The sequence below is a fragment of the Abramis brama genome, assembly GCF_963993115.1.
Source record: "Abramis brama genome assembly, chromosome: 22".
NCBI classification, from domain to species: Eukaryota; Metazoa; Chordata; class Actinopteri; order Cypriniformes; family Leuciscidae; genus Abramis; species Abramis brama.
Window position 1 is genome coordinate 26,865,133 of NC_139984.1, and position 26,064 is coordinate 26,891,196.

At 37.1% G+C, this 26,064-nt stretch overlaps 1 protein-coding gene across 2 annotated transcripts in view; it reads left to right on the forward strand.

Moving 5' to 3' along the window:
• Positions 1–1,322: 1,322 nt before the first annotated feature.
• The window catches only part of LOC311073883 (uncharacterized protein), a 44,563-nt gene continuing 19,821 nt past the window's right edge, over positions 1,323–26,064 (forward strand). The window contains exons 1-10 of one of the 2 annotated variants that reach the window (XM_084099978.1): positions 1,323–1,486; positions 2,058–2,180; positions 3,279–3,353; positions 3,423–3,596; positions 10,325–10,482; positions 12,199–12,459; positions 12,574–13,126; positions 13,995–14,157; positions 23,558–23,669; positions 25,831–25,921. In XM_084099978.1, the coding sequence (XP_083956104.1) occupies positions 1,454–1,486; positions 2,058–2,180; positions 3,279–3,353; positions 3,423–3,596; positions 10,325–10,482; positions 12,199–12,459; positions 12,574–13,126; positions 13,995–14,157; positions 23,558–23,669; positions 25,831–25,921 (1,743 nt within the window). In that variant the 5' untranslated portion in view covers positions 1,323–1,453. The remainder of the gene's footprint in view (positions 1,487–2,057; positions 2,181–3,278; positions 3,354–3,422; positions 3,597–10,324; positions 10,483–12,198; positions 12,460–12,573; positions 13,127–13,994; positions 14,158–23,557; positions 23,670–25,830; positions 25,922–26,064) is intronic. The other variant, XM_084099979.1, reaches the window with a different exon arrangement.

Genomic DNA, 26,064 nt, shown 5'->3' on the forward strand with positions numbered 1-26,064 from the left:
TATAGTGATGGGTCCGGGCTGAGGACCCAAGCAATCCGATTGGTTCAAAGCACGTTTTATGGGTAATCGCTTTAGTGCCTGGTTACAAATCATACAAAATCACTTTATTATAGAAGACGTTTGTACTACGTTATAACGAGTCATTAATGTATTTAATGTATTTTAAATTATACGTTTCATATACTAGTATTTAACCGAAGCTATAGATTGTGAAATTAAACATTTCTCGTTGTTAGTGTGTTTTTTAGTTAGCTTAGATAGTAGCACAGCTAACGTTATCCGATGATCGTGCTATGAGCTTTACCTGATATTACTGCACTGATACTGCCTTAACGTATCGCGAGAACAGATTTAGATCAGGCATATACTGGCATACTAATTGGGTCCTCAGCCCGGACCCATCACTATAGAGTTACCGGATACTTCACCACACCGGTTCAAGTCGAACAAGCCTTATATGTTGCTGTTCCGATTTCAATTCAACCTCAGTCAGTTCAATATAATTTAAGTTGAAATGACTTGTACAACCAAGGTAATTATAATAAAAAATTTTAAGGCAGCCACTGAACTTAAGTTTTTAAGTAGATAGGTGGATTAATTAATTTTTTTTTTACAGTGTTCTTTTCTGGTCCTGCCGATGTGCAATGAGCATGCGCATTCTATAGTAAAAAAACAAAAACAAATTGACACTCGGCCGTATACCACCAAGCGGTAGGACTTACCTAATAGGTTACCTGAATATTGGATTTAAAGCAACTGTAGTATTATGATATTTTGTCTGAATCTACATGTTTAACTTGGTGAATTGTCATCACAGTAGCATTTAAGCTAAAATACTATTTTACAGCTGCAATAACTGCTTTAAAGTTTGTTGTGGGTAAGTAACAAGCCACTTTCATGATCACAACACTATTATATAACTAGTTTGTACTTTATTTAAAGTTTAGTTTAAATTCTTTTAAACTTTTAATGTAAAATACTTTTATTTAAAGTCTTTTACAGCGTCGTAGTGATTTTGTGTTGGATGTACGCCATCTAGCGGTTGAACAATTGCGTTACAACTTGCCAACAAAAGTGGACGTTTTATTTTACTCATCAAATTTGACAGTACAAGCACAACCAACCACATTTACAACAGCAGAGACAAATACATGATACATAAGCCATAGATTTAGATTTTTAAATGACTCTCAACTGAGAGACAGACGCATTTTGGTGAGTCCCACAGAAAGATGAGAAGTCAGATAAAGGGCGGAGGTGTATGACTTCACCTTTTTCTTTTTTTATCCTCAGTTAAGCCGCTTTTCAGGAAGTTGCCTAGTAATAAATACACATTCCATCCAAGCATACCAAGTTCCCTCTCACACAAACACACACCTTTACAATCCTCAGTCTAAGTTTGACTGATGGTTGATCTGACATGTTTTGGTCTCTTGAAGCCCAATGAAGAAACATGAATCATAGAAAGACAGTGCATTTTCCTCAGGTAAGAGACATTTCTTAAAGCTATTATTCAAATATTCAGTGTAAATGTCTGTTTAACTGCAACTGTACTGTGTTGAAAAACAATGGGTAATCATTAAACTGTTTAATTTGTTTATATTTAATAAACAAAAATGATATCAAACCTCAAAAACACATGGCTGTAAATGAATGTTGTGTTGTGAATTCATATAAAAAAAGCTGTGTTCTCCATTTCATTTACAGATTAATGTAATGCATTTGATGTCCCACATTGACTGCGTTAACCAAAATAAGAATCATATATAGTGTCTCTATATAGTGTAATAAAAAGTTAACATTTTACAAGAAGACCAAACGTGTCACAGGGAATCAGGTGTCCGCAAGTCAAGTGCACTAGCATGAAATACAAGATTACAATGACGGTAAATTGTGTGGCAAAAATAAAAATCATCAAGACTTCCTCATTTCAACAGTCTTTTGTCAGCTAGTTCATTGTTGCCAAACAATGTCCATGGAGACAGCATGTGCTTGTCTTAAGAATAATCACTTAACTTAACTTAAACTCTTGACTTAAACTCTCACTGTTTCTACAGCTCAGCAACGAAATGCAGCTGAATCTCATGGACATGGTGAAATCGGGGAAAATGAGTATCGACGAAGCTGTAAATCAGGCTAGAAGTGGCTCAGTACGGAAGCAAAGTGACTTAGACCTGGAGGTGATCTACAGTGATCTACAGTGGGCCAGAAAATTCACAATGCAATAGAATGAAAATGCAAACAGTCTTATTAGCAAAATAGAACTTATCAACATTTGAAATATACAGTCGTGCTCAAAAATGTACGTACACCTTGCAGAATCTGCAAAATAAGAGGGATCATACAAAATGCATGCTATTTTTTATTTAGTACTGTTCTGAATAGGATATTTGACATAAAATATGTTTACATATAGTCCATAAGACAAAAAATAGCTGAATTCTGAATTTATAAAAATGACCCCATTCAAAAGTTGACATACCCTTGATTCTTAATACTGTGCGTCATTACTTGGATGATCCACGACATTTTCCGAATCCTTCAGTTTTCCAGCATCTTTTGCATATTTGAACCCTTTCCAGCAGTGACTGGATGATTTTGAGATCCATCTTTTCACACTGAGGACAACTGAGGGACTCAAACACAACTATTAAAAAAGGTTCATACAGTCACTGCTGGAAAGTGTTCAAATATGCAAAAGATGCTGGAAAACTGAAAAATGTGCAGGATTTTTCTGAAGAAACAGTCGTGGATCATCCAGGTAACGAAACACAGTATTAAGAATCAAGGGTATGTAAATTTTTGAACGGAGTAATTTTTATAAATTCAGCTATTTTTTTTGTCTTGTGGACTATATGTAAACATATTTTATGTCAAATATCTTATTCAGACAAATAAAAAATAACATGCATTTTGTATGATCCCTCTTATTTTGTTAAAATAATTAACATTTTGCAGATTCCTTAAAGGGTTGAGTAACCTTTTGAGCATGACTGTGTCTTTTATTTTGTTTTATTTAAAAAAAATATATAAAATAACTTAGCAAAATGGGCGTGTGATTCAGTCAGACTGATTTCGTTGAGCATTTGTCATAAGAAAGTGGCTGTTATTTTAGGCACAGTCCTTGTTAAGGAAATGATTTGTTGTTTAACCAGTCGTCGTGGGACTGTCCCTAATATTTAGAGCAGATCTCTATAGTGATTTTAATCATCTCTATTGTAAAGTGACCTTTTAGGAAGTATTCTTGAATTCTTTGTTTACGTATGTTTCTGTTGAAGGAAGAACAGCCATCACAGTATAACTTCAGTGTTCGCAAGTTCAACCGCTACATATGGCAGAAACGAGTGCTGCAGGTGTGTATCAAGTAGATACATATTACGTTTCAACGCACGATATAACAAATGCACGCTTCTATGCTTCAGATTGATTTCAGCACAAGCCTAATGTGCAGCATCGAGAAAGGCATCGTGAAACGCCAGCTCCTCTTTTCTGATGTGAAAAACTGCCATGAAGCTACAGGTACCAGGTTCTCCATTTCGTTCAGAGGTCGGACTGACTATGAGCTGGAAGCTGCATCTTTAGAGGACAAGCAGAAGGTGAGAACATCACGTGCAACGTGGATTGAATTCATAGTCTTTGGCAGATCATTAAACACAGATCAAATCTGCTGTCTTTTTAAAACCATATTGATATTTTAACATACACGTAGATAATTCAAATGATGCGTTAGGGGTTGCGTTTATAGATTTATTAAATTCCTTTGGGGTCAAGCAAAACGTCACCGGACCAACTCATCGTCTTAATCACACACTCGATTTAATTATATCATATGGAACCGATCCAACCGATATAGATATCATTCCACAAAGTGATGATGTCACTGACCATTACTTGGTAACTTGCATATTACGTACTGCTGTAATATGTCATGCTGCACCGCGTTATCGACCAGGCAGAACAATCCTTCCATCCACCATAGATAATTTCTCAAATTGCTTATCTAATCTGTCTCAGCTGCTGCCTGAACCCAAACAAACAGATGAACTAGAAGAACTAACTAGCACTATGAGCACCATTCTCTCTAGAACATTGGATGTTGTTGCACCCATTAAATTAAAAAAGGTCAGAGAGAAAATTAAAGCACCATGGTACAATAATACTACGCATGTTCTAAAGAGAGAAACCCGTAATTTAGAGCGTAAATGGAAACAAACTAATTTAGAGGTCTTTAGAATCGCGTGGAAAGACAGTCTGTAATAAAAAGGCCCTAAAAGCGGCCAGGGCTGAGCACCTCCGCAAACTAATAGAAAATAACCAAAACAATCCAAGGTTTTTATTTAACACCGTGGCTAGACTAACAAATAAACAGACGTCACCCGAACAAAATATCCCGTTACAGTTTAGTAGTAATGATTTCATGAACTTCTTCACTGAGAAAATAGAAAACATCAGAACCACAATTGTAAACGTTCAATCCTCAATCGCACCTTATAATTCAGCCTCAATTATCCCCCCGCAAGAACAATTACAGTGCTTTACAACTATAGAACAAAAAGAGTTAAATAAACTTATCACTTCATCTAAAACAACAACATGTTTATTAGATCCTATACCAACTAAACTACTGAAAGAAGTGTTACCTATAGTGGAAGAGCCTCTCCTCAATATTATTAACTCATCTTTATCTTTAGGTCATGTTCCAAGAACATTTAAACTGGCAGTTATAAAACCTCTCATTAAGAAACCACAATTAGATCATAATAATCTAGCAAATTATAGACCCATTTCAAATCTTCCATTTATGTCTAAAATGCTAGAAAAAGTTGTGTCCGCTCAACTGGGCTCTTTCTTGCAAGAAAATGATATCTATGAAAAGTTTCAGTCAGGATTCAGACCGCATCATAGCACTGAAACTGCGCTCGTTAAAATCACAAATGATTTACTTTTAGCTTCTGACCAAGGCTGTATCTCAATACTAGTTTTACTTGATCTAAGTGCTGCGTTCGATACTATAGATCACACAATACTCTTAGATCGACTACAAAATTATACTGGTGTTCAAGGACAAGCATTAAGCTGGTTTAGATCATACTTATCTGACTATTAGCTACCATTTTGTCTATTTAAATGGAGAAAAATTTATCATAACTCGACTCGGCCCTCTATTATTCTCAATATATATGATGCCACTTGGAAATATTATAAGGAAACATGGAATTAGTTTCCATTGTTATGCTGATGACACTCAAATATATATTTCATCACGGCCGGATGAAAACGCTAAATTATCCAAATTGACAGAGTGTGTTAAAGATATAAAAGATTGGATGACGCGTAATTTTCTTTTATTAAATCCAGACAAGACAGAGGTAATACTTATCGGTTCAAAAAACCGCCCACAGAACCTCTCACAATACAACTTTGACATCGTAGGATGTCCTGTTACTTTATCCTCTACAGTAAAAGACCTGGGTGTTATACTCGATTGTAACCTGTCTTTTGAAAATCATATTTCGTATGTTACAAAAACAGCCTTTTTCCACCTTAGAAACATTGCTAAGCTACGTAATATGCTATCAGTTTCTGATGCAGAAAAGTTAGTTCATGCATTCATGACCTCGAGACTAGATTACTGTAATGCTTTATTAGCCGGTTGTCCTGCATCCTCAATAAACAAGCAACAGTTAGTTCAAAATGCAGCCGCTAGAGTTCTTACTAGATCAAGAAAATATGATCATATAACACCGATTTTATCATCACTACATTGGCTACCTATAAAGTTCCGTATTAATTTTAAGTTATTGCTACTGACTTATAAAGCCCTAAACGGCTTAGCTCCAGTCTATTTAACAGATCTTCTATCGCCCTATAATCCATCGCGCTCTTTAAGATCAATAAATTCAAGGCTTTTGGTCATACCTAGGATATCCAGATCAACCAAAGGAGGGAGAGCATTTTCTCCGAAACTCTGGAATAGTCTTCCTGATACTGTTCGTTGCTCGGACTCGCTCTCCCAGTTTAAAACTAGGCAAGGCAAGGCAAGGCAAGTTTATTTATATAGCACATTTCATACACAATGGCAATTCAAAGTGCTTTACATAGAAGAAATTAAAATAATAACAAGAAATAAGAATAATTAAAACAGTTAAGAAGAATAAAAAATAAAATACAGTACAGTACAAACAGTCGGACGAACATTGGCACAGTGCTCATTCATTAAATGCATAGCTAAACAGAAGTGTTTTGAGTCTGGATTTGAATGTGACTACAGTAGGAGCACATCTGATCTCTTCTGGAAGCTGGTTCCAGCTGCGGCTGGCATAATAGCTAAAAGCAGACTCGCCATGCTTTGAGTGAACCCTTGGTATTTCTAGCTGATATGATCCTAGTGACCTGAGTGATCTGTTGGGTTTATATTCAGTGAGCATATCTGCAATGTATTGAGGTCCTAGGCCATTGAATGATTTATATACCAGTAATAATACTTTAAAATCAATCCTAAATCTAACTGGGAGCCAGTGTAAAGACCTGAGGACTGGTGTGATGTGCTCATATTTTCTGGTTCTGCTCAGAATCCTGGCGGCAGCGTTCTGTATGAGCTGCAACTGTCTTATGGTCTTTTTGGGAAGGCCAGTGAGGAGTCCATTACAATAATCCACCCTGCTGGTGATGAAAGCATGAACAAGTTTCTCTAAGTCTTGTCTGGAAACAAAGCATCTAATTCTGGCAATATTTTTCAGATGATAGTATGCTGATTTAGTTATTGCTTTGACATGACTACTGAAACTAAGGTCTGACTCTAGTGTCACACCAAGATTCCTGACTTGATTTTTAGTTGTTTGACCCCTAGAGTGAAGGTATGCGTTCACCTCAAGAACTTCATCTTTGTTTCCAAACGCAATGATTTCAGTTTTGTCTTTGTTTAACTGAAGAAAGTTTTGACACATCCAACTGTTGACTTCATCGATGCATTGGCACAGGGAGTCAATGGGGCTGTAATCGTTAGGCGATAGGGCTAAGTAAATCTGTGTGTCGTCTGCATAGCTGTGGTAAGCAATTTGGTTCTTTCTCATTATTTGGCTCATTGGGAGCATATACAGGTTGAACAGGAGTGGCGCAAGAATTGAGCCTTGAGGGACTCCGCATGTCATGGATGTCCACTCAGACTTATGATCTCCTATACTCACATAATAACCTCTCCCATCTAAGTATGACCTGAACCATTTTAGGACTATCCCAGAAAGCCCCACCCAGTTTTCCAGCCTGTCAAGAAGTATGTTATGATCGACAGTGTCAAATGCAGCACTGAGGTCGAGTAGTACCAGCACTGATAATTTGCCTGAATCAGTATTTAAGCGAATATCGTTTATTATCTTTATGAGCACTGTCTCTGTGCTGTGGTGCGGTCGGAAACCAGATTGAAAATTGTCAAAGTATCCATTCGAGCATAGGAATTTGTTCAGCTGATTGAAGACAACTTTTTCAATGATCTTGCCTATGAAAGGAAGATTTGAGATCGGCCTATAGTTGCTTAATACGGTCTTATCCAGATTGCTCTTTTTCAGGAGGGGCTTGACAACTGCAGTTTTCAGGGAGTTTGGAAAACTCCCAGAGAGAAGTGAGGCATTTACCACTTCTAGAAAATCTGCTTCTAAACTGTTTAACACACTTTTGAAAAATGATGTGGGAAGTGTGTCAAGAGCGCAGGTTGATGTTTTAAGGTGCTGTACGGTTTCTTCGAAAATTTTGCCATCAATTTCTTTGAAATCAGACATAGTAACTACTTTCTCAGGTGGTCTGATCTGTCTGACCCCAGGGCAACTCAAGGATGTGCTGATCACCTTTCTGATATTATTGATTTTCTCAGAGAAGAAAGAAGCAAACTCACTGCACTTGCTGTCTGAGAGCATTTCACTGGGAATCTGGCTTGGGGGTTTGTCAGTCTCTCTACAGTAGCAAAAAGAGTGCGTGTGTTGTTTAAATTGCTGTTTATAATATTTGAGAAGAAAGTCTGTCTAGCTTTGCCTAGTTCCATATTAAAAGCATGGATGCTGTCTTTGTAGATGTTATAATGGACTACAAGTTTAGTCTTCCGCCACATGCGCTCTGCTTTTCTGCATTGTCTTTTCATATTTTGCACTGCTGTTGAGTTTCTCCAAGGTGCTTTTTGTCTGCCACTCTTCTTCCTGACTTTCACAGGAGCAATATCATCAATCACACTTTTAACTTTTGAGTTAAAAGAATCAAGGAGAAAATCAACAGAGTCTGCAGATATGCTTGGTGTTAAGGATATAGCCTTCATAAATAGTACACTAGTGTTCTCATTTAAGCATCTCTTCTTGACAGACACAGATCTAGCTTCAGTGGCAGGAGAGATCAATATATCAAAGAAAATACAGAAATGATCAGACAGTGCTACATCCTTAATAACAATCGATGAAATGTTTAGACCCTTACTGATAAGTAAATCTAGAGTGTGTCCACGATTGTGTGTGGGTCCATTTATATGCTGAGTCAGATCAAAAGTTTTTAAAACACTTTTGATTTCTTTCGCCATATTATTCTCTGCACTATCTATGTGGATGTTACAATCTCCAGCAATGGCAAAACAGTCAAACTCTGATGTGATTGTTGATAACAGTTCTAAAGTCCTCAGCAAAGACTGGAGAGTATTTTGGAGGCCTGTAAATAATGATAAGTAAAATGCGTGGAGCACCTTTTAACACAATACCCAGATATTCGAAAGAAGGGTAATTCCCAAATGATATTTGCTTACATTTATATATATCTTTAAAAAGAGCAGCTAGACCCCCACCTCTCTTAACAGCTCTGCAGACACTCATAAAAGTAAAGTTAGGAGGGGCTGCTTCATTGAGGATTGTTGCACTGCAGCTGTCTTCTAGCCAGGTTTCATTCAGAAGCATAAAATCCAGATTGTTTGTGGTTATTAAGTCATTGACAAGAAGTGATTTATTTTTAAGTGAGCGGATGTTAAAGAGTGCTAACTTAACAGTCTTACTTTTCCCCACAGCAATATTAGTTTGACGTGTAATGGGCTCCAGATTAGTTAGGTTTGCTGTACAGCTATTGGAGGCCTTAGACTTTCTATCTTGTAATAGAACAGCGATAGAGAAAGATACAGGCACATTGGGTTCCCATTTGTTCTGTAAACATTTGAGAAAGTTACTGTTATCAAAACGGGGACCCGACACATATCTCTGAGTGCTGGTATCAGTTGTTTTTGGTTCACCTCGAGCAGATGGAGGAGGGTGTGGGCCCTGGCGTTGTGGCAGAGGCCGAAGAGCTCTCACAGGAGGGGAGGGCGAGCTGGGCCCGCAGGCTTTGGTGCAGGCTTTGATGCGGGTGGTAATGGTGCCTGTCTTTTTTTGGTTGTTATCTGGGGGCTTGCAGCAAAAGAGTGGGATAGTCTGGTTCCAGCATACACCAGTTCTTCCATTTTCTGTGAGAAGCACAGAAGTGGAGTTGCTGGAGAGAGCGATAACGTGTCTGGTGAAAGGGGCTGTTGCTCTGGTGTTATCGGAGGCTGTGATATGCTGTCCTGACTTCCCTGGCTGTTTTCCAGGAAGTCGTCTTTTGGTTCTGAATCTTGGAGCAGTTCTAATATGTCACAGTCTGTCTGTGGTGAGCTCTGTGGGTAGGCCTCAGCTGAGATTGTGTCCGTGAGCAGAGGTTGTTGTGGCGGAGTGGTGTTATCATTGTCCTTGTGTGATATGTCAACCGCATGTCCATTTTGCTGCTGAAGTGAAGTCCCGTGGTCATTCATACTGTGTCCAGGTGTGTGTGTGCCGTTCAGCACACACACTAGATTATCTTTAACTAGATTAAAGACGCATCTTTTCGGCCAGGCATTCATATAATATTGTTAATCTTACAGTTCAAACTACAATCCGGCCTCTAGTTCATAAATGCCAGAGGAGAACTGGCCCCGACTGAGCCTGGGTTCTCCCAAGGTTTTTTTTTTTCTCCATTAGGTCACCTGATGGAGTTTTAGGACACCATTAGGTCACTTGATGGAGTTTTTTCGGTTCCTTGCCACTGTTGCCTTTGGCTTGCTCAGTTGGGGATATTTTGGGGATATTTAATTTTATTCTATCAATCAATAAATTCCACTAGAAACAAACCTTGTTGTATTATTTTATTTTAATTTAATACTGTGAAGCTGCTTTGATACAATCTGTATTGTGAAAAGCGCTATACAAATATACTTGATTTGATCTGATTTGATTTGATTTGATATGAGTCTGCATAGCCATGATAAAGCATCTTTATTGATGTATTATAAACCATGTAATCTCACCTTCAGATCATGCTGCTGATAAATCAGATCATCTACAGTAACATATACAGCCCTCCTGTGAATGGGTCTGTTGAAAGGAAAAGCTCACACTTACCTCCGGACAATCTCAAAGAGGGACAGCTTTTACTCCAGAGAGGAGGACTGGCATCATTCAAATGGAAAAAGTATAATTTTTTTTGACATTTTATGTTTTGTCTGTTTCTTGCAAAACAGCCCTTAGCAGTTGTTATACCAGTCAGACTGGAACAAACGTCACAAGCCTCTTCTCACTAGAATGATCAGCTTAGGAAAAATGTTTGTTAACATTTTAGTGGTGCTCACTCAGGCAGCAGTCCTGCAGGCTCATACTTTTTGAACAAACCGCTAACCATAGATATTAAATTATAGTATGTATGTCACTTTTTAAAGTAATATTCGTTTTTTTTTGCCTATAAAACCGGCAAAATAAAATCCCATAGGCTTCCACTGGATCATAAATAGCAACCAGAATATCAGCAACACCTTTGCAACCACCTAGCAATAAACTAAAACTGTAAACCTTAGCAACTGCAAATTTCTGGCAAGTATCCAGCATTGTTGCGTCATGTTTTGCACAGCAAACAACACAAATTTTTTTCTATTGCAAATTTATTGCAAGTTCGTATAGAAAATATGTTGGCATTAGAAATATAGATTTATACAATGTCTTTCTGGGACCCCTTGCCACATATATTATATATTAAATATATTTGTGATCTACACTGAACAAAATTATAAACGCAACACTTTTGTTTTTGCCCCCATTTTTCATGAGCTGAACTCAAAAATCTAAGACTTTTTCTATGTACACAAAAGGCCTATTTCTCTCAAATATTGTTCACAAATCTGTCTAAATCTGTGTTAGTGAGCACTTCTCCTTTGCCAAGATAATCCATCCACCTCACAGGTGTGGCATATCAAGATGCTGATTAGACAGCATGATTATTGCACAGGTGTGCCTTAGGCTGGCCACAATAAAAGGCCACTCTAAAATGTGCAGTTTTACTGTATTGGGACAAACAAAAAAACAACGTTGTTGATTGTGGTCTGTGGAATTAGATCTTTGAGTTCAGCTCATGAAAAATGGGGGCAAAAACAAAAGTGTAGCGTTTATAATTTTGTTCAGTGTACTTAATTAATAATTAAAGACCGTATTTATGTTTTGTCAGTGTGCCTCATAAAATGCTGTTATTTTGAACTTTCTATTCCTAAAAAAAAAATAATAATGAGAAATCTTTCTTAAGCAAATCATCATATTAGAATGATTTCTGAAGGATCATGTGACACTGAAGACTGGAGTAATGATGCTGAAAATTCAGCTTTGATCACTAAATTTTTAAGTGTATTAAAATAGAAAACATTTATTTTAAATTCTAATAATTTCACATTATTACTGTTTTTACTGTATTTCTGAATAAATAAATGCAGCCTTGGCAAGCAGAGGAGGCTTATTTCAAAATCATTAAAAAATTATAGAGACCCCAAACTTAAAAAAAAAAAAAAAAGTTTTTTAAACTCTATTTAAGCGTAAGAAACAACATTTATGGGACAGTTCATGTCAGATTTTGTTGCTAATTTGAAATATGTTATTTAATTGTGAGTACGGGAAGCAGTTTTTGAGATTTCAGGATTCCCCCGTTCAAATAGATAGGAGTTGGTCTTGGATGCCCAAAATAACTGGACAAAGGCGTTGCAAATATGGCCGCCGACTGAACAGACTTTCCTTGAAAGGGACTTTGAATGGGGGGCTCGCAGACATATACATACATATATGTATATATATATATATATATATATATATATATATATATATTTATTTATTTAAAGATTACTAACAGTCATGCTATGTTCTGCACTCTTAGATATGAAGCTCATCTTCAGACTGGTCAGCTGACCTTGTGGACTGTTGCTCCGCAATCTGCCAGTAGTAATCCAGACGAGTTTGATTCCTCCAGCGAGACCGTCTGGACTCTCTCAGACATTTATGACAGTGTGGATGATATCAGGTGTGCAGGGGCTGATGGGACAGCTGTTATCATCCATCTCTCAGACGGTAATGTCAGGGTGGAGACCTCCTGCACCACCGACACCTTCACTCTGATCAACGACAAGAATGACTTCCTGTGAGTCAAGTGCTCTTTCTTAATCCTTGATCTTTACCTCAATAGATAATAGTCAAGAGGAAATTAATGTGTGACCGAAAGTTAACTCAACAACACTCTTTTTATCTTTGTCAGGTTCCGAATACCAAAAAGCGAATTCATGACCTCAGAGGCAATACAATATGAGCGAGACGCCTGGGTGAAAGCGATCAAACAATTATGTGTGGACTGGAAACGAAAGTCACTACATGAACACCTCTATGAAGCCCCTGAAAGAGCTCTCATTGACAGTACAAAGTCAGAAAGTAAGACACAGAACGACCTCATGCAGTTCACACCTCCACCAGTGCCACCTACTCCGAGACCACGTTTACCCAAAACATTCCCAGCTGAGCTTATAGATAATCCAACAACACTAGAGCCAGAAATCGACTCCATGAAAGGATCAGAACCGAAGCCAGCCCGGACAGCAGAGTTCAGATCTGTGCTCAAGCCAACCTCACCAGTGGCCACATGCTCATCACCGTCTCTGACTTTGCCGCTTGTATTGCCCCCACCTTTGCCTGTGCCGTCAGCAGTTCCAGGTCCTGTACCGCCCGTTCCTTTGCCCCCTCCGCTGCCCATGAAATCCAAGCAGCTTACAGAGAAGACAAAAGCTTTTCACTGGGACCTGGTGGCTCAGGATAAGGTATCTGCTCTTGTGTTCGGTTTTATCTATGGCCCTGTTTACACCTGGTGTTAAGATGCGGATCACAAGTAGACATGAGCGTTGACACTACGAAAGCAATTCAGTCGAATGCGTTTTCGTCTACCTCTGGAAGTGAGTGAAAGTGGACATGCTCAAAACGTTTACACCTGTATTTAGCTTCGTCCACTTGTGATCCGATCGACCAAAACGCTTCTTAATACCAGGTGTAAACAGGGCCTATAGGAGGGAGTCCAGATGTTTGGTTGGACCAGTGTAATTTAGATACTTGTTTTCATTTTTATTTTAGTTTTAGTTATTTTTAAGAAAAGTTAAACTAAAAAAAGAGAAATGTTGCCTTGGCAACTATCTGAAATAAAATGCATATGTTAATTTTTTTAAATAATTTATTTCAGTCAATGCTTATTTTATTGAAAATACTTATTTTATGGTGTTAGCTTAAGTTTTGGGTAACTATAATAACCCTGGGTCAGACAAACCAAGTCTCTATTGCTCACTAAGGCTGCATTTATTTGATAAAAATACAGTAAAATTATTTTGTGAAATATTATTTCTTTTTCTTTTTTAATATATTTTAAAATATAATTTATTCCTATGATGCAAAGCTGAATTTTCAGCATCATTACTCATCATTATGATGTTGTTTGCTTGTAAATTCAGACTAAAGAAGTCATTCAACACTCTATATTGCAAACGCAGCATTGCTGTTTCAGCATTGAAATAGTTGTTGGGCTAAATCTGTTTCTTAATATGTAATCATTTGCTAAAGATCACTTGCATTCAAAGCAATTCCTTGACATGAAATAATATCATATGAAATTATGGTATTGACTGTTCCCTGCCTTTGCAGATCGAGAAGTCAATATGGTCTTGCAGGAACCCCAGGAAAACTGAAATTGAGACCTCACGCTTGCTTGAGCTGTTTGGAGTGAGAGAGTTAGGCGGCCCATGCCGATCAGAGTCCACCACTACTGTGGAAATCATGTTGAATTCAAAGATCGCTCACAATTTCAGTAAGTATTGCCGGATCTCTCAGGCTATCAGCCAACATCTTTAAATGAAAAGTACCTTTTCATTTTCATAATAGAAATTAGCAGCCAGGATATTCTTGCAGGTTTGGAACGACATGAGGGCGAGTAAATAATGACAGGTTTTCATTTGTTAGGTGAACTTCCTTTAAAGTAAGAGGATCATGGCCTAATGTTGTTGCTTGAGGAGAAATGCCAGGCCGTGTCTCGTTATAAATGGTGTATTTGTTGTAGAACTTGTGGAATCAGTCATGGTGTGGGTTATTGATCTCTGTGGGAGGATTAGAGCAGCAACAGAGAGGACCATTAAAAACCTCTCCTGGATTGGCTTTGAATAACAATAGATCTGACAAAACAATTTGCACATAGTTTAGTTCTCACGTACTTAAGTCCTCAATAGATTTTGTACTTTGACAAAACACTATGAATTGAAAAACAAGCTGTTTAGCAGACTACTACGCTGATTACTTTAGAAAAGAGAATTGTGCCTTGATCTTTCTTATGCTTATTTGTTTATTAGAGGTGTTTGCAAAGGACTTATTGAGGAGTGGTGTGCCATATTACCTTTCTAAGCAATTTTTTTGGCTTGGACTTCTGGAAGATTATAATTCTACTTACGTTTATTAATGTGTTTTCAGGTTGTCATGTACTGTTCAACACATTGTGCCCAAAAGGCTGAGATCACATTGAAATTCTGACTATCAAATGCTAATTTCTGCTGTATATATTGTATAACACTATCATTCAAAAGTTTGAGGTTGGTAATTTTTATTAATGTTTTTTTTTTTTTAAATGAATTTAATGATGCTGAATTTTCAGCATCATTACTCCAGTCTTCAGTGTCACATGATCCTTCAGAAATCATTCTAATATGATGATTTGATGCTCAAGAAACATTTCTTGAGTCACATGATTATTCATGTCCGAATCATAAATTGGGTTGTGAAAAAGTATGAACAATACAATACAAAACAGTGAGGTTTGCCATTGCAAACACCTTGAATAAACACATGAGCATAAGAAATATCAAGAAACAATTCTCTTTTCTAAAATAATCACATAGCAGTCTGCTAAAAAAGCTTGCTTTTCAAGCTATTTTTTTTTTTTGCATAGTCTTTTGTCAAACTATAAAATCTCTTCTAATTTAAACATGGAATCAAACTTTAGCACTAGCATTTTGAAAAAAGTTAAACAAATAAATGTTATGATGTAAAATGAAGAAGAAATATGTAAGATTTTACTAAACTATTAAGAATGGGTTCCGTTAATTGAAATTAAGCTGTATAAAATAAGTAAAATAAAATAAAATAAAATAAATATTATATTAAAAACATGTAAAAACAACATTTACAAATGAAAAAGTACTACAATAACTAATACTAAAATAATAATATAAAATAGTGTTGTCGATTGTTGTAAGATAGTAATCGATTTGACAGCACTTATAAAAAACAAAAATAAATCAAAATGACAAAAGCACAAAACAAAATGACTAAAACTTTAACTAAAATAAAAACTGAAAATATATAAAAAAGCCAATTCAAAATATTAATAAATACTATAATAAAGTATAAATAATTATAAAATAACAATGGTGTGGTTGATTGAAATTCAGAGCTTCACGTAAATTGTTATGCTGATACTATAATTTGTAATGGAATAAATATTTTTAATTAGAAAAATGGAAAATTTTCAGTAGTGCATTTTCTCAGACTTTGGACCCTACTGTATGAAGCATTAAGCTTTCTACCAAAAGAAAATTAAGCATAGACAGAAAAAATGCTCAGAAAAACACCAAAAAAGATCTCAACCTGATAAATTTGGTCTGTTGACCATCTAAACAGCTCTAAAAGATACAACTAGGTGGCAGTGTTGCATCAAACTGACAGACAAAAATATATATAGAATAAATAAAAAAGTTACTGCAATGTTCCAGTGTCCTCCAACTGATACTAAAGCATGGAATATGTTGATTCATCACACTGGGTTTCAAGTGTTCTGTTGAAAGTGTTCTGTTCTCTTTGTGATACACGTTTCCCAGAAGCAAAGATCTATCTTGAACAATAAGGATGCTCATGTTCTCTTAAGCACGTCAGAGGTAGCATAAAACATTTTTTTTTTTTTGCTTGATTCTTGCTAGTGAATGAGACTTGAATAGCTCCTCTGACTCAAAAAAGCATTAAAGAAAGAAAAAAAAGATTTGCAAATGAAAGTAGGTCCTTGTGATCTCTACTATTAATATTCAATACATCCCTAGAAAATGTTATAAAAAATGTTGAGGCCACATTTTGTGCTTGACTGTTGGATTCTAATAGACAAGCACCATGTTATGTCTCTTTGAATGACCTAAAGTGCACTTAAAACTAAAAATGAGAGTTTAAAAGTGCTTGTGTGCAAAGTTCTGCACCAAAAACAAGACATTTCCACAACTTTTACATTTTATTTTCAGCTTAGCTCTTCACAAAGAGGTAAAGCATGGCCTCGTCTACTCAGGATGGAAAGAGATTGGATTTCAAAAGCGAGTAAATCAGAACGAAAACAATAACACCAGCAGCAACCAAACGGCTGTGGGTTTCTCACACAGGTGCCTCAATTAGGGGAGCGCTATGAAAAATGCATGGCACCCTTACTAGCCTATGTGTCAGCTATCTCTTCCCTTCCAAGTGTCCTCTTCCTCTTCCCCTGTCTCAGACAAGTTGCGGCGGTAGGCAATCAGGGCCCAGAGCAACCCCCAGGCAATTTATCTCTCAGCCAGTCTAACACGAAGGGGCAAAGGGCTACGGAGCTCGGCAAAATGATAATGCCTTCTCAGATGAATATTGCATGTTGATCAGTAATAACTCAGCCAGAAAACTCCCCTGACTGCATGAAAAAGGAAAGAGATTCGCGAGGTGATTGAGTTTGTTGGAGTTCTTGGATGATGGCATCTGTGGTAGCGTGGAAGGAAATGCTCCATCACGTTCGTCCCGTAGTTTTTCACCTCTGTGACCAAATCAGTATTATGACATTCATTGTTTATGTATATTTAAGTATCTCAGAGTTTCGCTGAAGCATTACAGAAAATACAGACGGTTATAAATGCGATGCCTCTTAGTTAATTACCCCGTATTCCACAGAGACACATTGTAAGCAGATGTAGCTTAAAGTTGCTCTGCACACGGACGGCTATGCGGTGAAAATACAGATGGAGGAATTATGGGATTGTGCATTTCACTCGTGTCTGGGTATTATCATGAATCTGCTTTATATCCGCAAGTAGTAGTTTCGGCTAAACTTTACCACCCCCTCGTGCCAGTAAATAAACAAAACGACTGCAAATCATAGCTCAGTGAGATTTATTTGAATAAAGTGTCCAGAATGGCTATGTTATACATATTATTTAAAGTCCCCCTGTAGTCAATAACTTTATCCCTTAAAACTCATCTTTGATCACCAAAATGTCATATTTAAATGTTTTTTCTTTGAAAAAAAAGAAAAATTCTTCATACCTTAAAATAGCTTGAATGTAACTCTATACTCTTGCTTCATTTAGTATACGCAGTTCAATGAGTATGCAAATGAGCCCCGCCTCCACTCACATCAGCTCAGAGATCCACTCGTTGACGATCACACGGTTGACCTGATTGGTTACAAGGTAGTTTGTGAGGTCAGAAACACCAGCGATTTCAAACCGTGTTTTTGAGGCTGTCTTTGGTTCACTGCAGTTTTAAGGAGAAAATACTCAGCAATAATGTTGACTTATGAATTTGCACATGGTTTGTCTTAAAGCACATTAAAAACACCATATAGACATATAAACAACATTAAAAGCTTGATTTTTGCCACAGGGGGGCTTAAAAAAAAATAGTGTGAGTTGCCTACAGAAGCAGTATTTTAAGAACATTTTACACTAGCGTTCAAAAGTTTGGGGTCGGTAAGATATTTTATTGTTTTTAAAGTCTCTTATGCTCATTAAGGCTGCATTTATTTGATCAAATTTACAGTAAAACTAATATTGTGGAAAAATTGCTACAATATAAAATCTAATACGCTGATTTGATTTTTTTACGGAAACCGTGATCAATGTTTTTCAGGATTCTTTGAAAAGAACAGCATTTATTTGAAATACAAAGTTCTGTCATGAAACTCTAGATAGCACAGGCTGATTGGCCCTTAACTCTATTTGTTAGCGATCACATCGTTGCCAATGAGCTTGCTGCTCATCATTCAAATACTTGGCATTGTTTGCTGTTTGCAATCTGCAGCGCGCTTTCAGAAACCCTCCACCTTCCCCAGCTCCACCTGTATTAACATTGCCAATCTCTCAGAGGGTTGTCATGACAGAATGCAGTTAATGCATCCTGAATAAGAAGTATTAAATAATAAAAAATATTACAGACCACTTTTGTACGGTAGTGTAGGCATATATGTATCAATGCATGTGTAGGCATAATGCATTCAATAATAAATCTGTTATAACAGTTCATGGAATTTTATGCTAATTTGGGCTAGTGCCCCACTTTGCACCAGACAGTTTGATCATTAGCAACATGCTGATGTTAAACTGCATTGGAATAAATAGTTAACCGAGTCTTGTTTGTATGGTTGCTGCTTTGTTACAATGCTGCCTTAGAAGAAAGCTGCATATTTAGGTAGGTGACAGTCAGGCAGCTCATTAGGTTTTGGAACAAACTCATTATGTCCTGTAATATGACTGCTTATTTGGCTCTTGATATAATTTATAGCACGCGTAGGTCCTAATAATACGAACTCAAAGACTAATCTGATGCCAGACACTTTTGAGGACTCTGTTGAGACTTTTAACACAACCTTAGAGTCATCATTAGTAGCAGCGATTTTATCCAGAGGACAGTTTTATTGCTTCGAGGTTGCTCTTTCATGTCTCTGGAGATTTAAGATGAGATCTCTGACTTATAATTGCAGACTTTGGTATCTTTGGTAGCACAGTTTGAGATCTCTTAAACTCGAGAGGTGACACACATGAAATACTAGATTACTAGGAGAAAAAGGTTACTGTCATTGATGTCTTAAAGGGATGGTTCGGAGTAATTTCAACCTAGGGACCTTTGCACCACGAGCCAAACACCTCCCCAGAAGCTCTTTTACCCTTGGTCGAACATTATTAAAGTTAGAGCTCATTTAGAGATATCAGCCGAATGGCTTAGTGCATGGCGCTAATGGATCCAAGGTTGTATCTCGTAAATTACCACACTACTAAAGCCTGGAATGGTACCAAACTTCTACAGTAGTACAAATAGGTTCTGCATTTATTTGAAATAAAAAGTTCTGTCATGAAACTCTAGATAGCGCAGGCTGATTGGTCCTTAACTCTATTTGTTAGCGATCGCATCTTGCCAATGAGCTTGCTGCTCATCATTCAAATACTTGGCATTGTTTGCATTGGTGCGCTTTCAGAAACCCTCCACCTTCCCCAGCTCGACCATGGGAAAAAAAGCCTCTGGGGGGGTATTTGGCTCGAGGTCATGGTGCAAAGGACCCTAGGTTGAAATTACTCTGAACCATCCCTTTAAATGATATCTGACAGATATCTAAACTATCTGATATCTAAACTTTTTCTCCCCACAGATATAGTTTTGTATATACAGTGGGGTCCAAAAGTCTGAGACTACATAGAATTTCATTTAAACAAGAAAATAGTCAGAAAGTTTTCTCAGGAAGATTCTCAGTAAAGAAAATATATGGCATAAAATAAATAAGAAATATTTCAGATTCTACAGATTTCTAGATCACTACTTAAATCAGCAATTTTGTGACTTTGAGCATGTAAACTTTGTACAAAAGGTCAGATTTTCATTATTCCATTGAAGCACATGATGCTCTTTGAAACATTTCAGATTTTCCAAATATGATGACATTCTGCAGTCATGTACAGTTTTCATTTAACCTTTTCACACATTGTTGTACTAAAATATGCTATATTATATACTATATGCCCACTATGGACAAAAGCATTGGGACACACCTTTTAATTGTTGTATTCAGCTGTTTCAAGCAGACCCATTGCCAAGCAATGCTGTCTGCATTTACAAACATTTGTGATAAAATGGGTCATTCTGAGGTCAGTGAATTCAAGCGTTGTACTGTAATAAGATGCCACCTTCGCAATAAGTCAATTCGTGAAATTTCATCCCTGCTAGATATTCTATGGCCAACCCTAAGTGTTAGTACTGGAAAGTGGAAGAGTTTAATAGCAGAAACTCAGCCACGAAGCGGAAGACCATGTAAAGTCACATAGCGGGGTCACCGAGTGCTAAGGCACATGGTGCGTTAAAGTCACCAATGCTCTGCTGATTCCATAGCTGAAGAGTTCCACTGGCATTAATATCATTTCACTGGCAAGTATTTAAAAAGAGATATCAGAGATACCATTCAACCAGCGATACCAAATGTCTTTTCCATTTCTCAGTCTCTGGCTTTGGCCTTAGGCCCAGTGCTATTTCAAATGAGCAACAGTGGACAGTAAATATATTTACTGACCTCACTGGGTACCATATTAATGGTATGGGGGCTGTTTTTCAGATTTGGCCCTTTACTTTTAGTGAAGGGAAATCTTAATGCATCAGCATATCAAGACATTTTGTAAAATGCTATGCTTCCAACTTTGTGGGCACATTTTAGGGAAGGCCATTTTCTATTCCAGCATGACTGTGCACAAAGCAAGGTTCATTAAGACATGGTTGGATGTGTTTGGTGTGGAAGAACTTGACTGGCCCTCACAGAGCCCTGACCTCATCCCCATCGAACACCTTTGGGATGAACTGGAACGGATATTGCGAGTCAGACCTTCCCGTCCAACATCAATGCTTGACCTCACAAATGCTAGATGAATGGGAAACTCCAAAATCTTGTGGAAATCCTTTCCAGAAGAGAGTGGAAGTTGTTACAGCTGCAAAGGGGGGACCAATGTAATGTCATAACAGTCCCCGTTGGTCTAATGGTCATGTGTCCCAATGCTTTTCTCCATATAGTGTTTATTTGTAATGATTTTTTTTTGTGTATTTTAAACTAGAAAGCTGCTAAAGAGAAGCATTTTCACTAATGGTCTCAGACTCTTGGACCCACTATACAGTCATGTGAAAAAGAAAGTACACCCTTTTGAATTCTATGGTTTTACGTGTCAAGGACTCCTGATACATAAAACCATAAATTCAAAAGGGTGTACTTTCTTTTTCACATGACTGTATATATGTTCTCATATGTTCTCTTTCAATCTTTATTAGAGCTACAGTATAGCTAATGGCTTTAAAGTGAACATCACTCCTTGAGTCCAGTCCTTGAACAATGATGGAACCACACAGTCTTCATAAATAAAACAAAAAGTCCTGTCTATTTTTGAATTGAAGGGCTGTATCATATTATTCCATTTTAATGTATCTGAACTTTTTTGTTCCAACTGTACCACCCGTAAAGAAAATAAATTGCTAATTGAAAACCCATGATTAGAGCCGCAATTACAGCTTGAAGACTTTTCATAGGGGTTTGGCTGTTCAGCTGGTGGTGAGCTACTGGAATCATGAGGGAGGAACGTAGTCTGAAGTCCTTGTTAGCCTCTACAGCTCTGGCTGTTTTCAGTTTAATCACTGAAATAAGGAAATATAATTGGAACATAAAAGTACAAAATTATATGTTAATGCAAGTGAAGATGTTATTCTCACTCATTTATTATTTTTTTCAGTGTAGTATTGGTGTTTTTTTTAAACAGTTGTTTCCAAAAAATAAATCATTGCCTTTGAAATGTTCTAAAGAAAAATATTAAAATAGCCTATTATATTTATATTCATTAAGTAAAATATTAAGATGACAGCATATCTGAGATAAACATAAAGATAAATCAAATCAGAACTTTTGCATTTTTTATGTAAAAATGACAACCTTTGCAATGCCACTGAAAACCAAAGTGTCACATTTCAGAGAGAAACAACTTGGAATAACTAACTGCTGAAGTGTGATCACCCTTTTATAATTGGGTATGTGGCAGTGTTCAGAATAAACTAATCATCAAGCTCATGTGAAGTGGCACTGTGGCAGTAACATTTTTTTTCTTTTTACAAAGAAATTTACTGCGAATTCTGATATTAAAACAAACTTTTCTTGGTCCAATTAATTCCTAGTGGATACATTCTAGACTCACCCTTCATTTTTTGCCGTATCAACTCAATCAAAGTGGTTGTGAATGCTAAATAACCTACTCTGTTAATCTGTTTTGTGTTTGTGATGCTTGTTGGTTTTTATGAATGTGACATGGCCTCCCATGTTTAAAAGAATGGATGAAATCAGATTTTCTTGCTTGGCTCATTGTTGCCGAGATGAAATCATGTTAACCATGAAAGAACCTTCCTTTCACACAGCTAATGGTTTCTCTGTAGTGCAACTTGGTGCAAACCGGAAAAAGAGGCTTACACCGTGTCCTAACCAGACTCGATGTAGTAAGATTCCAGCGACAAATAATATTTTCTGTCCATACTTGACGCGACTGTGAGATGCGTCAAAATCAATCAAACCCCACAGCCAATCAGAACAGCGTGTGGGCTGAGTGCACAGCACCAGGAGTGACTTGCAAGAAAATGGATAAGTAGGCTACATAATCAAATTCACAAATATTACACCATTTAAACATTATTAAAAATACATAGGCTACTGAGTTACTACAATCTTTGTCAAAGAATACACTTGTTTGTTTACAGTTTGAACGTTCTTGTTTCCATTTGTTTAATTTCAAGATCTGAGGTTGCATTGTTGCTTTCACGGATACAAAGCTGGGAGCACTAAATGATATTCAAAGTCACATTACACGCTTTTAACATTAAATAAAGCACATTTGAGATTAACATTGCCACACTTTGTGTTTGTTGTTCCAGCGCGACGTCACAGAAAATTAGAAACCGTTTCTAAAATAGAATCGTCGCGTGTCGCCATCGCGGCTGGTTAGGACAAAAAACTCTGATTAACAGTCTAGTTAGGACACGGCGTCTAGTTAGGACACGGTGTAACATTGTAATTGCACCCTTGAACCTGCCACTCAATCAAAGTGTGAATATGTTGCTGTAATGAGCGTCATCCCAGCTGCCACGGCTCCCATTATTCATACCTTTTTCTGTTTGCAGCTTCAGCACAGCTAGGTTTATTAGGTAAAATGAAAATCCCATCAATTCAGGTTTTGTACAATGCAAATCAGCATGCATCTGGCCCTCCCTGGATCATGTATAGAGAGGTAATTAAGCACACAACCCTTTTGTCTTCGAAATGCGCTTGGAGTTTCTCATCACAGGTGGGGAGAGCTGCTGTCAGGAGAGGTTGTTTCAAGAGTTGCTCAAGACTGAATGTGTGTGTACCTTTGTAAATGTATTGCGTATTGTCCCCACAGATATTTTCCTCAAAAGTTTCCCTGTGCATCCAAAAGAGCTGAAGGACAAATTGTTGATTATAAATGAAGAGGAAGGGGGTCTCTCAGACGAGCATATTGCCTCTCTTAGGAGGTAAGAGATACATGGAGACAAAGCAGCCTGCCAAACTCCACACCTCACACAATAGTTCATTTCTTAAATGTGTATTGATTAATTGTTGGTCTATGAACACATGCAGACTGATGTCTTTGGTTGTGGTGTTGTTTTGCTTCTTTTTCAGCATCTTTTTAAGAGTGCCATGTTTTAAGATGCTGTATCACATTAAGTCAAGTTTAAAAAGTGTGTACAGGAGGTTTATAAATTCCATTTTGATCCAAACTAGGTTATGCTGGTCTCTTTAATTGAGAATGATAATTTGACACACAAGACTGGAACTTCTTCAAAATGTCTGATAGCAAAACACTGAATTTTCAGCATCATTACTCCAGTCCTCAGTGTCACATGATCCTTCAGAAATCATTCTAATATGCTGAACTGGTGCTCAAGAAATGTTTCTTTTTATTATCAATGCTGAGAGTTTTGCCCCATTTTTTTTGTTGAATTATAAAGAACCATTTATTTGAAATAGATTTTTTTTGTAACATTATTAATGTCTTTACTGCCAACTTTTGAACAGTAGTGTTAGTGTAGCAGCGTGAAATGCTAAATTATACCATTTACATCAATTGTAAACACATTTTATACTGATTTGATAGTTTGTATGCACTTTTATGACCAGAATAGTTAAAAAAAATCTGTTTATGAAATATACTGTATATTTTTAAGACCGTTAAAGGTATAGTTCACCCAAAAAAGAAAATTCTGTCATCATTTACTCACTGTCAGATTGTTCCAAACCTGTATGAATTTCTTTCTTCTGCTGAACACAAAAGATATTTTGAAGATTGTCGGTAACCAAATGTTTGATGGGGCCCATTGACTTCCATAGTATTTTTTTCCATACTATGGAATCAACAGGCCCCATCAACTGTTTGGTTACTGACATTCTTCAAAATATCTTCTTTTGTGTTCAGCAGAAGAAAGAAATTCATACAGGTTTGGAACAACTTGAGTAAATAATTACATAATTTTAATAATAATGGGTGAACTATCCCTTTAAGAGTAAGAACCCTAAAAGAAATGGTGATAAAAATATACACATCCTACTTTACATGCATGCATATTTAACCTCAAATGTTAATGCTTGAAAAAAGATTCTTGTCCATGTTATTAGTTAATGACCCTTTTATAAAATATAAATGAAAATATAGCGGTTGAGATCAGCAGACCACAGTTAAATGTAAAAGAACAGAGTGAGGTCTGTGTTTTGTAAGATACTCCAGTGGTAGATGTAATGAAGACCACAGAGACCACAAGAAGTCACGGGCAGTTCATGTTGAGGAAGACACCATAGCGTTTCTTTAATGCTAATATAAAAGAACATATGCCAGGCTCTCTTAACAGAACAGCCTGCTTATAAAACTTTTATCTGATGTATTTGAGGAAAAGGAAACTATTGAGTTGCCCTGAGGGAAGCTGGAGAAATGCTTTCTCCTCTGCATTTGACTTCAAGAAACATCCTTAAATGACTGCTGGAGGCCAACCTGCATACGGGAGGCATAATCTAATGTACCTACTGAGATTTATATTTATTTAGCCAAATACGAAGGAAATCTTAAGTGCGGCCACATGGGCTTCTGAATACAATCTTATTCAAGATGGTCCCAGAAGAAACTGCAATATTAATGGTAGGTGGCTTTAGTTTGCTTGTTTCTCCATCGGAACATCCTTGAGCTCATGAAATAGTCAGTGTGGTATGGATTTGAAACGCAGTAAAACGACCTGAACACAGGTCCATTTTGGAGGTGAGCTGGGTTCAAACAGGATGCAAGTCAGGAACAGCCAAACATCAACTACCTGAGCACTTTATACAAGCTGACTGCAACTTGGCTTTTAATCAACCTCTGTTCCTCGGGCCACTGCAAATCAGAGTAGCATGCACCCTTTTCAGACGACTAGATGGAGAGATGCAAAGAGAAAAGGAGGCAATCTTGGAGGAGAAAATAGGCTCGCTAGGCAGTCAACCTGTAAAAAAGGAACAAGGGTTGTGTGACATCCTTCTAGAATCGTGCACGCTTAAAATGGTCATCTATGAAGTATTTATGATGCAGAGAGGTTGGACCCGATGTAAAACTAAATTAGGGCAGACATTTCAGTGCTTTGCCATGTTTTCATTTGTTGCGTTCTTCATCAGATACGTGCCCACTGCAGATGACATTGAGATGTATAAATTGCATAAAGGAGACTTGACTGAACTGCATGTGGTGGACCAGTACATGATGGAGGTAAAGACATCACATTCTGGTTAATCGCTGAAATAATGGATGTAATATACAATATGTCTGTATGTGTGTGTATTTCAAATCAACATAAATTTAAGAAATGTATACTATTATATACTTCCATCTTTGTAAATATATGGGTCCCT